Source organism: Ipomoea triloba, chromosome 7 (genome assembly GCF_003576645.1).
Source record: "Ipomoea triloba cultivar NCNSP0323 chromosome 7, ASM357664v1".
NCBI lineage: Eukaryota > Viridiplantae > Streptophyta > Magnoliopsida > Solanales > Convolvulaceae > Ipomoea > Ipomoea triloba.
The window spans coordinates 26,710,363-26,723,826 of record NC_044922.1 but is presented as its reverse complement, the minus strand read 5'-3'; the positions used below and the strand labels follow the sequence as shown (position 1 = coordinate 26,723,826).

The following is a 13,464-nucleotide window of genomic DNA, read 5'->3' as shown; positions in this document are numbered from 1 at the left end:
TTATGTAATAATAATAATAATAATAATAAATTTTTGTATAAGGTATTTATGTCTTTTAAATATGTATTCCATTTCTATTCCTTTAACCAATCAAACGTTGAAATACAATTTCGAAAATCTATTGATTCAGCGGATCAAACAATAGAATACAATTCTTGTTCTATTCCTTACTTATTCCATTCCTTATGGAATGGTATTCCTATTCCCTCCACCAAACATGCTGTAAAGGTTTACAATTGTACTATTTCCTTAACTGAGTTTTTTCTTACAAAGTTTTCTCAGGCAACCGATGCAACACATGCATTACCTATATATCGTGTACTTTATTCTCGTATAGGTTTTTTGATTCCCATAAGATTTTTTTAACAAGTTTTTAATGAGGCATGGTTATGGTTAGATAATATGCAATGGGAAGTGTTATAGAGAATTTCTTAAATATGGACATTATAACTATTGATGGTAATTAAAGCTTGTAACGATTATTATTGATTACATTCCTTCTCCATTGTTGTAATATATACTGTATCCATTGACTGAATAAGTTTGAATATATCCTACAAGTTTTGAATATAGATATATCAGATTTGCTAAAATTTCAATCAATATTATTTTTGAGATTTTTTGGAGTATAAATGTACTACTATAAATACAATTACGGAGATATTGGAAGGAAATGTGAGATACACCCCAATTTCTTAGGTAATCTCACGTTCCCTTATCTTATTACTAATATTGATTTATCTTATTTCCGTTATCTTATTTACCTATTTCAATTTTATACCAAACACATGAATCTAACATTCCCTAAGGTAATCTAACATTGCGTGAACCAAACGCAAGGAAACTTGTAGAGCTAAGATCTATCACATTGAAGTTCACAGATGTGCGAATTTGACTGTGAAACAATTACGGAGTATCTTGTTAATTTAAATGTCATGGGTGTTTTTGAAAATATTCTAAATTGAGCTTACTATGTATTTTATAGCTCTAGCTTTAATTTTTAGGTGTAGTTTGTCTATGTATGAATGCATAAGCTTCACGATAAAGTTCTATAGAGACTGCATGTGATTTTACAGTTGGGGGTAGGGGTGGTTAGAAAATACAACCTAAAGCTAGGTTGCTAATCTTAAATATTGTTCTGGATTATGGCAACAGAATGAAAGCCCAACCAGTCTATTAATTTTTCAGGTTTATTTGGATTATGTCTTTAATGCATTTATCATGTGGCAAAGTTGAAATTCCACCCACTTAATTAATTCTCCAAACTGCGTTGAGCATACTCTTCTAAATCCACATGTTTTTTCTTAGAGTACAGTTGTTTGTGGATGGTGGGTTTATTTTTCTCTTAAAGTTCATGTCCTTTATTCTTTTAACTATGCAACTTTTCACCCAATGTGCTCATTTCATGAGGGCATAAAACTATATATTTTGATATTAATGTGTAAATATCCTTCACTCATGATGGTCATCCATCTCTAGTTTGGCAGGACACTACAACTTACCTTGTATTACCTATACTCTTGGTGGAAGACGAGATTTGTTTCAATGGAGATAATATAATGAAGCCTCCCCAAGTAATTAAGAATTGATTTTATCTTAAATATTAATTTTTCTGCTTCTATTTCTTGTGTTGCATTGCCTGAGACTCTTTGTAGACAGATGATCCAAATCAGAAGAACACACTTCTTGTCTTCAAGTTTCTTCTACTCATGATTGGTTACTTTTCTCTCTCTGTCCCATCTGGTTTAACAATTTACTGGTGATGAGCTCTTAAGCCTTGATTTTATCTTTCTATACAAAGTTTGTCTCTGGATAGTAGATGTTGGTACTTGATGATGGGTACACATATATATTTGGCTAACTACTGTTCAGAGAGGAAATAATGAAAACCATGAAAATCTTATTGTTATTCTGAACTAGATCTCATACTATGCATCTGCAAGTATTATACTGTTAACAATGGTCTCCATTTTTCTTAACATTTTTGGTGGTTTGGTAATCAGGTTCTAGTTAGCCTTCATCAGGTCGTCATCCCTTACTTGTCAAAGCCCATCATTTTGTTTATAAATTTTAAGGGTTTTAAAAATTTACTAAACTATTTCGATTAACTAACCAATTAACCGCAAAAAAAAAAAAAAAATTAATTGAGTTAATTAAAAAACAAAAAGTTCAATTCTATCAATGGTTACGACATTTTTCAAATTTGAGTAATTCGGTGTGATTGTTAACAGAATTAATCGAATAAAAAAACCCCATAACTTGTTTATTATCTTACATTTTTGTAATCATGAAAATGAATTATTTTATGAATTTTCTAATATTAAAGCCCACTTTAATGTGAGGTATTATAGATCAAAGTAGTTAATGACATCTATGATTTTTTTTTAAAAGAAGATGTGAATATACGTTTTCAAAAAAACAGATGTGAATATACATATGATCTCCAATATTGCAAAAGCACACTTCTGGGAAGAGAATTATTTCATAATTTAAAATTTAAAAATAATAATAATAATAATAACCATTTGACTAATAAATCACACCAACCTTGATGTAATTACAAATCATATTTCAAAAATATCATTTTGTTAATGCATAGAAAGAGTAGAATATATCTTGCTCCACTATCACATAGCTCCGTGCACAAGGTTGAGGGAATTAAGTAAACAATGTATCTTACGGTGAATGTAGACTTTCGTAGTAGACTTGAGCATATATTGTCTCACGCTCAAAAATATTGTGTTTCCATTCTTCTATTATATCAATATTCATCTCGTTGTAAACTTGAAAATGGCCCGTAGTTGAATTTGAAGCCATAGTAATACTTTTCCTTTCTTTACTTAAAGAGAATATCTTCCTTTCTTGAGTTACCAAATCTAGAGATACGAAGTATGGTACTCTAACATGCTCCGGTTCCAAATCATCCCAATCACGGTTTAGAAATACAAGCAATTCACCATCGACATTCCAAATTCCTATTGGTGTCCAATGTTCAATATTATTATATATATTTAATTGAGCACAATCTATGCTTACTTGTTTACGCCAATTAGTATTGTTATCATTTTCAATCATTAACCAAATATCAATGCATCCGGTATTCTTATAATTCTCCACAAGTAAAGCAATATTCTCATTCATTATTGTGACTGAAGCGATAAACAAATTAGATGGCAACTCAATCGTCCCAAACACCTCATCATTCATGTCAAACCAGATCAAGTATTCAATATAGATGAAGTATTCAACACGCCAATAGTGCCTCCCTTTTAAATAAAAATCATTATGCTGGCCCGAAATATTTTCACAAGATATAACCGAATTAATTTGTCTCAAACTCCAAGAATCACTATGATCTTTACTATAAACCATTGTCATTTGGTGAATAGTACTGTAATCTTCTGAAGAAGAAATATCTAATAGCATGACAACCTTCCAAGTCATGTTGTTAGAAATCCCAAATCCAAAATGTTGGTGATCTACAAATACATGGCAGGGTGCTCTGTAAGGGACAGTAACCGAGGGTAATGCTTCAACTTTCCTAATGGATGGATTCCATATCAAAATATCATAAATAAGGTAATCACCAGGATTAAGTCGAGTATCCTTGATCGAAATCAAGCATAACATACCTTTACAGCACTTAAACCACGACTCCACTCTTGAGGTTGGGGTTCCTGGGACGATGTCTAAGTATATGCATCCAATCTCATTATACTCAGATTCTTTGTAAAGCAAATAATATTCTCTATCAAAACAACCAACCTCTAAAACAACACAATCGGTTTTTCCTTTGCTAATTTCATAGTGTTTGTTCATGAAGTGGTGATCACTTTTTATCAAATCATAGAAAAATTTACAAACACACTTAAATCGCATAAGAGACTTTACCCGTAATCTCGATAAAATATCAACCACCATATCCCTTGACAATTTGCAATTTTCCATTTTCAGGCCGATCGAGATGGAGTAGTTTCAAAGATCGAACAATTCAATGCTTCAATCGTCAATATGCAGTATTGGCGATGACGGAGATCTGAGAACATATATAGGGCGGGATGATCGAATAAGGTTTGGTGTATTTGAGTTGTAATACAACTGCTACGCTGTTATTACTTATATTAGGTTATAAAACTGAATCCGAGCAAGGGGCGGATCGGATTACAAATTTTCCCTTTTTTCAATATTATTATTTACTTAAAGATAATCATAAAATTATTTTGGGTATATCTGCTTTTTAAATTCGTCTTAATATAATAATATATACTCCTCCAGAAGCATAATGAAACCATCTTCCTCTCGATGGAGCTGGAAAATTTTAAAAGGAAAGTTAATTGCAGAGCTAAGATCTATCACATTGAAGTTCACAGATGTGCTAATTTAATTTGACTGTGAAATAATATAAATACTCTAATTTTAGTGTATAAAAATATTATTTTGTTAATGAAAATTATGTGAGTAAGCGCAGACGCGTAATTCAAATGACTTTAGAAATGTCAATAACAAAATATCAAACACTTATAATATGGTTCAAATACATAATACATTAGCCATGTTTGATAAATGGTTGTTAGCTGATTGGTTAGAAGGTACGGGTTAGAAGGTATAACTAGTTGATAACATTAGTTGATCGTAGAAATGTGTTTGGTAAATTAGCATGCAGTTAGCTTATAGTTATTTGGTATAATTTCAGTTAGCTTATAGTTATTTGGTATAATTTCTTTTCTAAAAAAATTAATTAAAAAAGTTGCTTTGACCAGCTTTTTAAATTTTAGCATTTTGGAGTTACAAAAAGCTAATTGACCAAACATTTATATTAATTTTTTAACCAAATAAAACAATTAATAGTGGTCAAATATGTCAAAATTGACTGATAAACTAACTATTTTACCAAAAAAGACTATTATAAATTATAATATAATATAATATTTATCATATACTACATGATAGTTAGGGGCCAAGTCAAAACTATACTTGGGTAGGACCATTAGGTGAAATTTTAAAACACTTTGAATGTTAATAAAAATATTTATTGGCAAAATATAAAACATAATCAATTAGATAAAATAGTTTGAATATAAAAGACATTATATTCATAAATACATTAATTTTAATTTTCTTTTAAATAGATCATCTTTAAAATTTTCTAAATTAATTCGAATACGATGAAGTATAAAATAAATTTTGGACTACATTAACTAAATAATGTTAAAAAAATATTTAATTTATTGAAGTGTTGGAAGAACTAATTAAAATAAAGAAAAGAAGCTAAAATATAATCAAAACTGCTATTATTGGGTATATCTGCTTGGGAGCAGTACATTTATATAGTTGAGCTCATAGGGATGCTTGTATAACTGCTATAGTCTGCTTTTTGTTATGCATTGGAAAAATTCCATAAGGATCTATTGAAAGATAAGACTAACCCCATCCCTCTCAATCCCATATTAGCAATCCCATGTGGCATATTATTAACATTTTTTTTTTTAATTGATGACTTGGATGCAAATTTGCAATCTGTACAAAAAGCTATGCAGCTTTTTGTACTTTTTTTTTTTGTTTATTTCTTTTGTTTTGTTTTATTTTTTGTTTATTTTATTTAAAGTGATGTAAAATTGGAACCCACTTTTGAGAGTTGATTGAATTTACATGGGTGTAGTATGAATAGTAAATGAATTACAAATTAGTTGATGTAGAAGTAACACCCATTTTTTTTAGAGAGAGATTTGCATGGATAAGAAATTAAGAATAGCTTAAGGAGCAGCACTCCAGATGCATAATGAAACCATCTTCCTCTCGTGGAGCTGGGAGACGTTTGGTTCAAGTTATATAGGATAACTAAGGTTATATTTGCTTAGGAATATAAGATTATCATGTTTAGTTCAAGTTATGTAAGATTCTCAGGGGATATATAACATAACCTCCCGATGAAGTTTTTAGCTATTGGAATGGAATGTGAGATACACCCTAATTTATTAGGTAATCTCACATTCTCTTATCTTATTACTAATATTGAGTTTTTGGCATTTTAATCAATTTATCTTATTTCCGTTGTCTTATTTACCTATTTCAATTTTAAATCGAACACATGAATCTAACATTCCCAACAATATAACATTCCCTAAGTAATCTAACATTTCGTGAACCAAACACCCCTAAAATGAAACTTGCAAAGCTAAGATCTATCACATTGAAGTTCACAGATGTGCGAATTTGACTGTGAAACAATTACGGAGTATCTTGTTAATTTAAATGCCATGGGGTGTTTTGAAAATATTCTAAATTGAGCTTACTATTTTATAGCTCTAGCTTTTTAGGTGTAGTTTAAGTTTGAAGTTTGAAGTTTGAAGTTTGAGGATTTTGAAAGGTGTGTTTATATGTAAAATAGGCTAATAAAATAATACATTGCTAGTATTTTTGCTCGTGCGTTGCACGGAATGAATTTTGTTATAATATTTTAAGAATATTTAGATTGATATATAATTATATAAATTATAACATCAATATTATATAGTGCAAATAATGAAAATGGTTGGATCGATTATATTTTCTAATGTTATCCTTGCTTGAATTCAAGCAAATAATTGCTCAATTACCCGTGTGATGCACGGAAAAATAGTTTAAATTATATATTTAGATAATAAAATTAAAGATTGAATAATAAAAAAATTCTAATATTGAACATGTACAATTATTTTTATTATGTGATTAGTGTAAAATATCACTCAATATAATATTTGCTCTCTTGTAATATTGAATTGCTTGTATATATTGATCGTCACAATATTTTACCCAAAAAAATATATTATAAAACATTATGTTATTAGATACAACACGTGATTATAAAACATTTGAATTTAAATAAATCAAATGTGCCTAGAATATAAACATAATTATGCAAATTACACATACATAAAATATGCTAGTAATATGTATAGTCCACATATATTGTATACATGTCATTTAATATTTTAATATAGATACATGTAAAAGATAATCACTGCTATTATTTTAGTTAAACCAAATATATATATATATATATATACATATATATACATATATATATATATATATATATATATATATATTTACAGCAGCTCATTAAAATTGTTTTCGACAAAAAAAAAACAAAAAAAATTATCTCAATATTTTAAGCCTAACACCTCGTACAATCGAATCAATCGTACCCTAATTGACTAAACAGTACTTTAGGCATTTATTTCATTGAGTAAAACAAAAGTAAGAACCATTATGGGTAGAGTTCTAATTATGTGGCTGAAAAAATCAAGAGATACAGTGAAAAATGATGAATTATGGTAAGGTAAAAAAAATATGAAATGTAATGATGTATATATTAGTCCCAAAATCAATTAGATACAAATTATATTAGGAAAATTTTATATATATATATATATATACACACACACACACACACAAAAGGCTGAATAATTATAATACATTAATGCCGAAAAAATTATTCAATTATTCTTTAGTTATAATTATAGTAATATTATACGTTTATATATATTACTTAAATAATTACACGAAAGAAGGGAATGAAAATTACCATAATGATTACAATAAATAAAAATTATGCAATTATATTAATATTTAATTATTAAGTTAAGTATTTGCACCTAAAAAAAGATAACTATAATTTATTTTGTACCAACAATATGATACCTTATGTATAAAAATATGTATATAGATTATCATAAAATAATCATAAAAATCACATGGGATTAGGTGATGAGAATTACCATAATAAAATATTAGTACAAAATCAACTATACTTTATAATGGCAATTATAACAAAAAAATCATAAAAATATCATAATATATAATAATTACTCAAAAGAAGGGAATGATAATCTATTTTTGTACTAATAATATTATACCTTAAATATAAAATAAGAATATTAGGCAATTTTGTTAATAAATAATTAATATTTTGGTACATTAATTTTGGCTAGGAATTGAAATAATTAGGTTGGAAATAATTTATAAGAATATTAGGCACTCTCAATGTCATGAAAATGTGTTTTTGGAATCCAATTCGCAGTGTTAGACAATTTTGTATATTATTATAATTAGATAATTATATTATTGTTAAAATAAATATAGAAAAATAAAGAAGAAATAATTTAAAAAATAAATATAATGTCAACTATTATATAATAAAAATGCATATTACATGTTAACGGTGTAGAAAAGATATCTAACAGTAGAACTTAATTAACCGACCAACTTTTGCAATATATATACAATGCTGCGCCATAAGAGAGTGCAAAAATATACAATGTTGCGCCAAAAAACCCCACTCGTTTTCAACCAGTTCGTAATTAATTTAAAATTTTAATGAGAGAGACCACTTAGACATCACAAAATCATTCATCTATCAACTACATAGTTATTTTTAAAGAAACCTGCATCTAGTCTCATTTCATGCTTGCAACAATCTGCAACACTCTTTGATACGACACTCTTGTAGTCACCTTTCATTAAAATTAATGGAGGAAGAGAAGTCAAAATTATGCATTTCAACTGCTACAGCCCACAACGATTTGGAAGAAAGTCGATAATTATCTAAGTATTTTGGATGGAGATGTACCAATTAATAGAGACAATTAATCATTATCCTTAACAATTTAGTTTACACATCAAAAATGAGAAAAAAGGGGACAGACTCAAACGAATAGAAGATGAATTTTTTTTAAGCCAAATGAAATCAAAATTATCATTGAAACATATATATATGTGTGTGTGTGTGTGTGAAAAAGGAGTAGCTCGATGAAATTGCATTCCCAACCTCAAAATAAATCTAAATCCTCAAAATGAGGAGCAATAGGTTCTTGATTCAGGGTCAAAGTGCAAAAGAGATTCAATGAAAGCAAAATTAACACGAATCAATGAAAGATAAGCAAGCCACCGCAGAGGGTGGAGCGGATGCTGGCTCAAACTGAAGCACAAAGAGTCAACAGTTGACTCTATTGAGGCTCGAACCCACTCTCATTATCCATGTGAGAGTGTTAACCAAGACACCGGGTGCTATTAGACTACAAGGTCTTTGACATCATAATTACTAATAACCTATTATAACCAATTGTATATAGTATAGATTAGTTATCCACTATAACACCCTCATATTCTAACACTAAAATATTGGAAAATCATCTAATAAAATGGCATAATTAACCTTAAATATAACAACAACCAATCAACCATAGTATTAAAATTTCATAGAATAATTTTTCAAAAAAAAAATTCATAGAATAAGAGAGTGTTACCGCCAAACACAGATAGATGTAAGGCTACCACAAAACATAACTTTTAAAAATGTGGGTTTTACAAGACCGCAAATCCATACATGTCCAGAATAAGGAAGTTCTAATGTCACAAACTACAACAGATCCATAACAGAAACATCAATGTCTAACATATCAGGTTTACACATGAAGTACCACTAAGAAGGAACTAGCAGTTAAGTCACTACATCGCTCTCATCGAATGCAAGAACTACTTCATACTTGAAAAGGTTAAGTTCAAAACACATAAAAGTAAATAGTTAGCATAAAAATGTTAAACAAGAACCACTTTACCCCATAAAATAATTATATTTTAATATTTTATAATAAAAAGATTTTACAATCAAAATCATGTGGTTTATACTTAGGGTGTATTTGGAAACTCGGAAAATGATTTCTAGAAAGAAATTATTTTTCGATTTCCTTTGTTTGGGAACGCATGAAAAATACGGTCAACGGAAAACAATTTTCATTAACCAAGGAAAATCAAGCCAAAATTCTGAAAAACAACTTCCAGAATTTTTTTCCAGAAGTCATTTTCCGGAACCATGGCGTAGCTGGGAAATGGACCAAGGAGGTTGGGGAACATTTGGGTTCCGCCGGAAATCTATAGATTCATTTTTTTATTTAAATTTTATTTTAAATAAATACCATTATTATAATTTTTTATATTTTAAATAAAATGATTAAAATGTTTAATTATACAATTCTACTCATTTTTCAGAAAATGAACCAAACACACAAAGACAATTTTCCATAATACGTCCAAACACTGAAAATGAAATCATTTCTCAAAAAATGATTCATTTTCCAGAAAACATTTTCCATAAGTCATTTTATTGTTTTCCAAACACACCCTTAAAGCATTTAAGTACTCACTCCCCCACTCACTCATAAACTTAAAACACCAACCATGATTGGGAGGAAAGTTTTAGCAAACCGATAGAGATATATACACTATAAGAATTGAGAACTCGCACCGTAAGAGTATATAAGTAATTACAATCATTTTCAAAATAACCTTAATTCCCACTGTAAATATAGAAAATGTTATATGGTGTTATTCTCAAGTATTAAACATTATAAATATAGTTGCACATCCTCTACTGCGTAACTGCACAACACATTAACGTGAACCCCCATCTTGCTATGCACATGCTAAGAAATGCATTTGCACAACCGTTCCCTCCCTACTCGAATCATTTTGGCAAAACAAAAGAAAAATTACCAAATTCACCCATACATCGTTCGTTACCTTAAATTCATTCGTATATCAATCAGTGAGTTGCACATACGTCGGGTAGAATTGTAACATATTCCTCAAAATAATATTTACATCGTTCATTAATTAATATAAAAAAAGAAAAAGTATACTCCGTAGCATATTCCTCAAAATATATTTACATAACCATAACCTTTCCAAAATAATGTAAATATACTTCAATACTCTTTTGCCCTCATGCTATCAAAAATATCATTCTCAAATATAACACCATATCAATACCATACTCATATATTTTTCAAAAATAAATTTCTAATATATAACCCAGCCTTTTTCAAAATAATAATTTCACAGTCATAATATTTCAACTTATTTATCCAAAACAATGTGTACGGGAAGACATATCACTGTGCTCTGGAAGGCATAATATTATGCTTTGCAATAAGGAGAAAAAATACTTTGAAAGACAAAAAAAATAACTTAGACAAAATTATAATAACGTCACCGCATTTGTTTTTAAATAGCTTCATTATGACCTTGATCTGAACAAGATTAATGGATGAGATTAAACCTTATTTTTCACCTAAAGCTTTTTTCGCACATGGCTAGTTTTATATATATATATATATATATATATATATATATATATATATATATATATATATATATATATGCACAATAACTACTACACTAGTGTATCGCAATCAAAGCCAACAACATTATGAGGTATTTTAAGTTATTATTTGTATGAAATATATTTTATCATATATCCAAATTCATTTGTATTATCTATATTATATTCTGTCAAACATTATTAATGAATTGTTATTTATTTCTATATATACTATCAAATATCATTACTAAAAGTCGTTATTTGTTTGTCTGTTTAGAATGAAGATGCAATCGAACTTCATGATAACAATGAAAATAAAAATGATGATCCAAAGAACCCAAATCTCGAGGTTGCATTCGAATTTTCTACTGAAATGGTAAAACTATAATTAACCTATTATAAAATATAAAAGAATATTTTATACTTGCATAGTAATTTAATTATTAATAAAATAATTATTTATTAGGCGTTCATGTCTCGCTAAGATTTAGTTGAATGGGTTCAAAGAAGATGTCAAGTTCTCAGATATGTTATTGTGATCAAAAGGTCCCGACAAAAAAAATCTTACAATTGTATTTCAGTGTGAATCGGATCAATACTTACAATGGGTATGTATGCACTAGTTGTACTCATGAGAATGTTATATTGGATTGAAATGGAATTAAATTTTTCTTTTTTATATTTTATTGTGATGTTAATGTGTTTTTACCGTTTTTAGCAATTCAAAATTAATTTATTATATTATTATAATAAGGTAAAATAATGCATACAAAAAATTTGAGTTATAAAGAATATCATGAAAATTTATTAAATATTAGATACTACATAAAATAATTAAAAATTATTATACTATCACAATTTGAAATAATAATAAATAATAAATATTTTAAATATTTAATTACAAAATATTATAGACAAAATTATTATACTATCACAATTAGAAATACAAATAAATAATAAATAATAAATATTTTAAATAGAAAACATAATGTTTGACCAACTTTAATGAAAGTGGTGCAAATAGCAAATTCTATTTACACCACCTATAAAGCTATCAAACCTATTAAATGGTGATGTAAATAGAATTTTGGGTGGTACAAATAGAATTACCCTTTTAAAGGTGTGCTTATATGTAAAATAAGCTAAAAGAATGCATTATTGGTTATCCACTATAACACCCTCATATTCTAACACAAATATTTGAAAATCATCTAATAAAATGACATAATTAACCTTAAATATAACAAAAACCAATCAACCATAGTATTAAAATTCCATAGAATAAGAGAGTGTTACCGCCACACACGGATAGATGTAAGGCTACCACACACCATCACACACGGATAGATGTAAGGCTACCACAAAACATAACTTCTAAAACTATGGGTTCTACAAAACCCAAAATCCATACCTGTCCAAAATAAGGAAGCTCTAATGTCACAAACTACAAGGACCCATAACAGAAACATCAATGTCTAACAGATCAAGTTTACACATGAAGTACCACTATGAAGGAACTACCAAGTCGTCACTACATTGCTCTCATCGAATGCAAGAACTCATAAACTTAAAACACCAACCATGATTGAGAGGAAAGTTTTAACAAATCTTGTAGTCAAGTAGTACTTGATTGCACTTCCATATGGAAGGGAGTGAATTCGAGTTTCAGTGGAGGTAATATTGACTCTTTGTACTTCAGTAGGAGAAAGTAGTTATGAACCGAGTCAGTAGTACTAAAAAAAAAAGGATAAGTAATTACAATCGTTTTCAAAATAACCTTAATTCCCACAGTAAATATAGAAAAGTTTATGGTGTTATTCTCAAGTATTAAACATATAATTTTAGTTGAATATTGTAATTGTTTATGATTTTTGTTAACAATTATATATTAAATTTAGTCTTTTCAATAACTGTTTCATATATTTTTATGCATTACACTCCCAGTGCACGTTTTGCCTTCCATTACATATTGTTATGTCTTCCTGAGCATATTGTTGTGACTTTTGATGCACATTGTTATAAATCGTAGGTTGCGATTAGAAAAAAAAAGTTAATCTATGACTAAAATTCAACTGTATTTTTTAGCTGCGTGATTGCGTCCTTCACCGCAATCACCGCACCAAAACCTAAGCCAATTTTTCACTTGCGGCCTTCACCGCACCCGAGCCTAAGCCTATATATATGCACAGTAACTACTACTTCACCGCACCAAAGCCTAAGCCTATATATATGCACAGTAACTACTACACTAGTGCATCGCAATTGCTACAGAAATGTACTACAAATACTATACGAATGCACCACACATACAGAAATGTACTACA

The 13,464-nt window shown here is 28.6% G+C and overlaps 1 protein-coding gene across 1 annotated transcript; it reads right to left on the bottom strand.

Annotated features, from left to right (window-relative positions):
* Nucleotides 1-2,676: 2,676 nt before the first annotated feature.
* On the bottom strand, nt 2,677-3,921 carry LOC116024430. Its single transcript, XM_031265321.1, has one exon. The coding sequence runs from the start codon at nt 3,919-3,921 to the stop codon at nt 2,677-2,679; it is 1,245 nt and encodes a 414-aa protein (XP_031121181.1).
* Nucleotides 3,922-13,464: the final 9,543 nt, after the last annotated feature.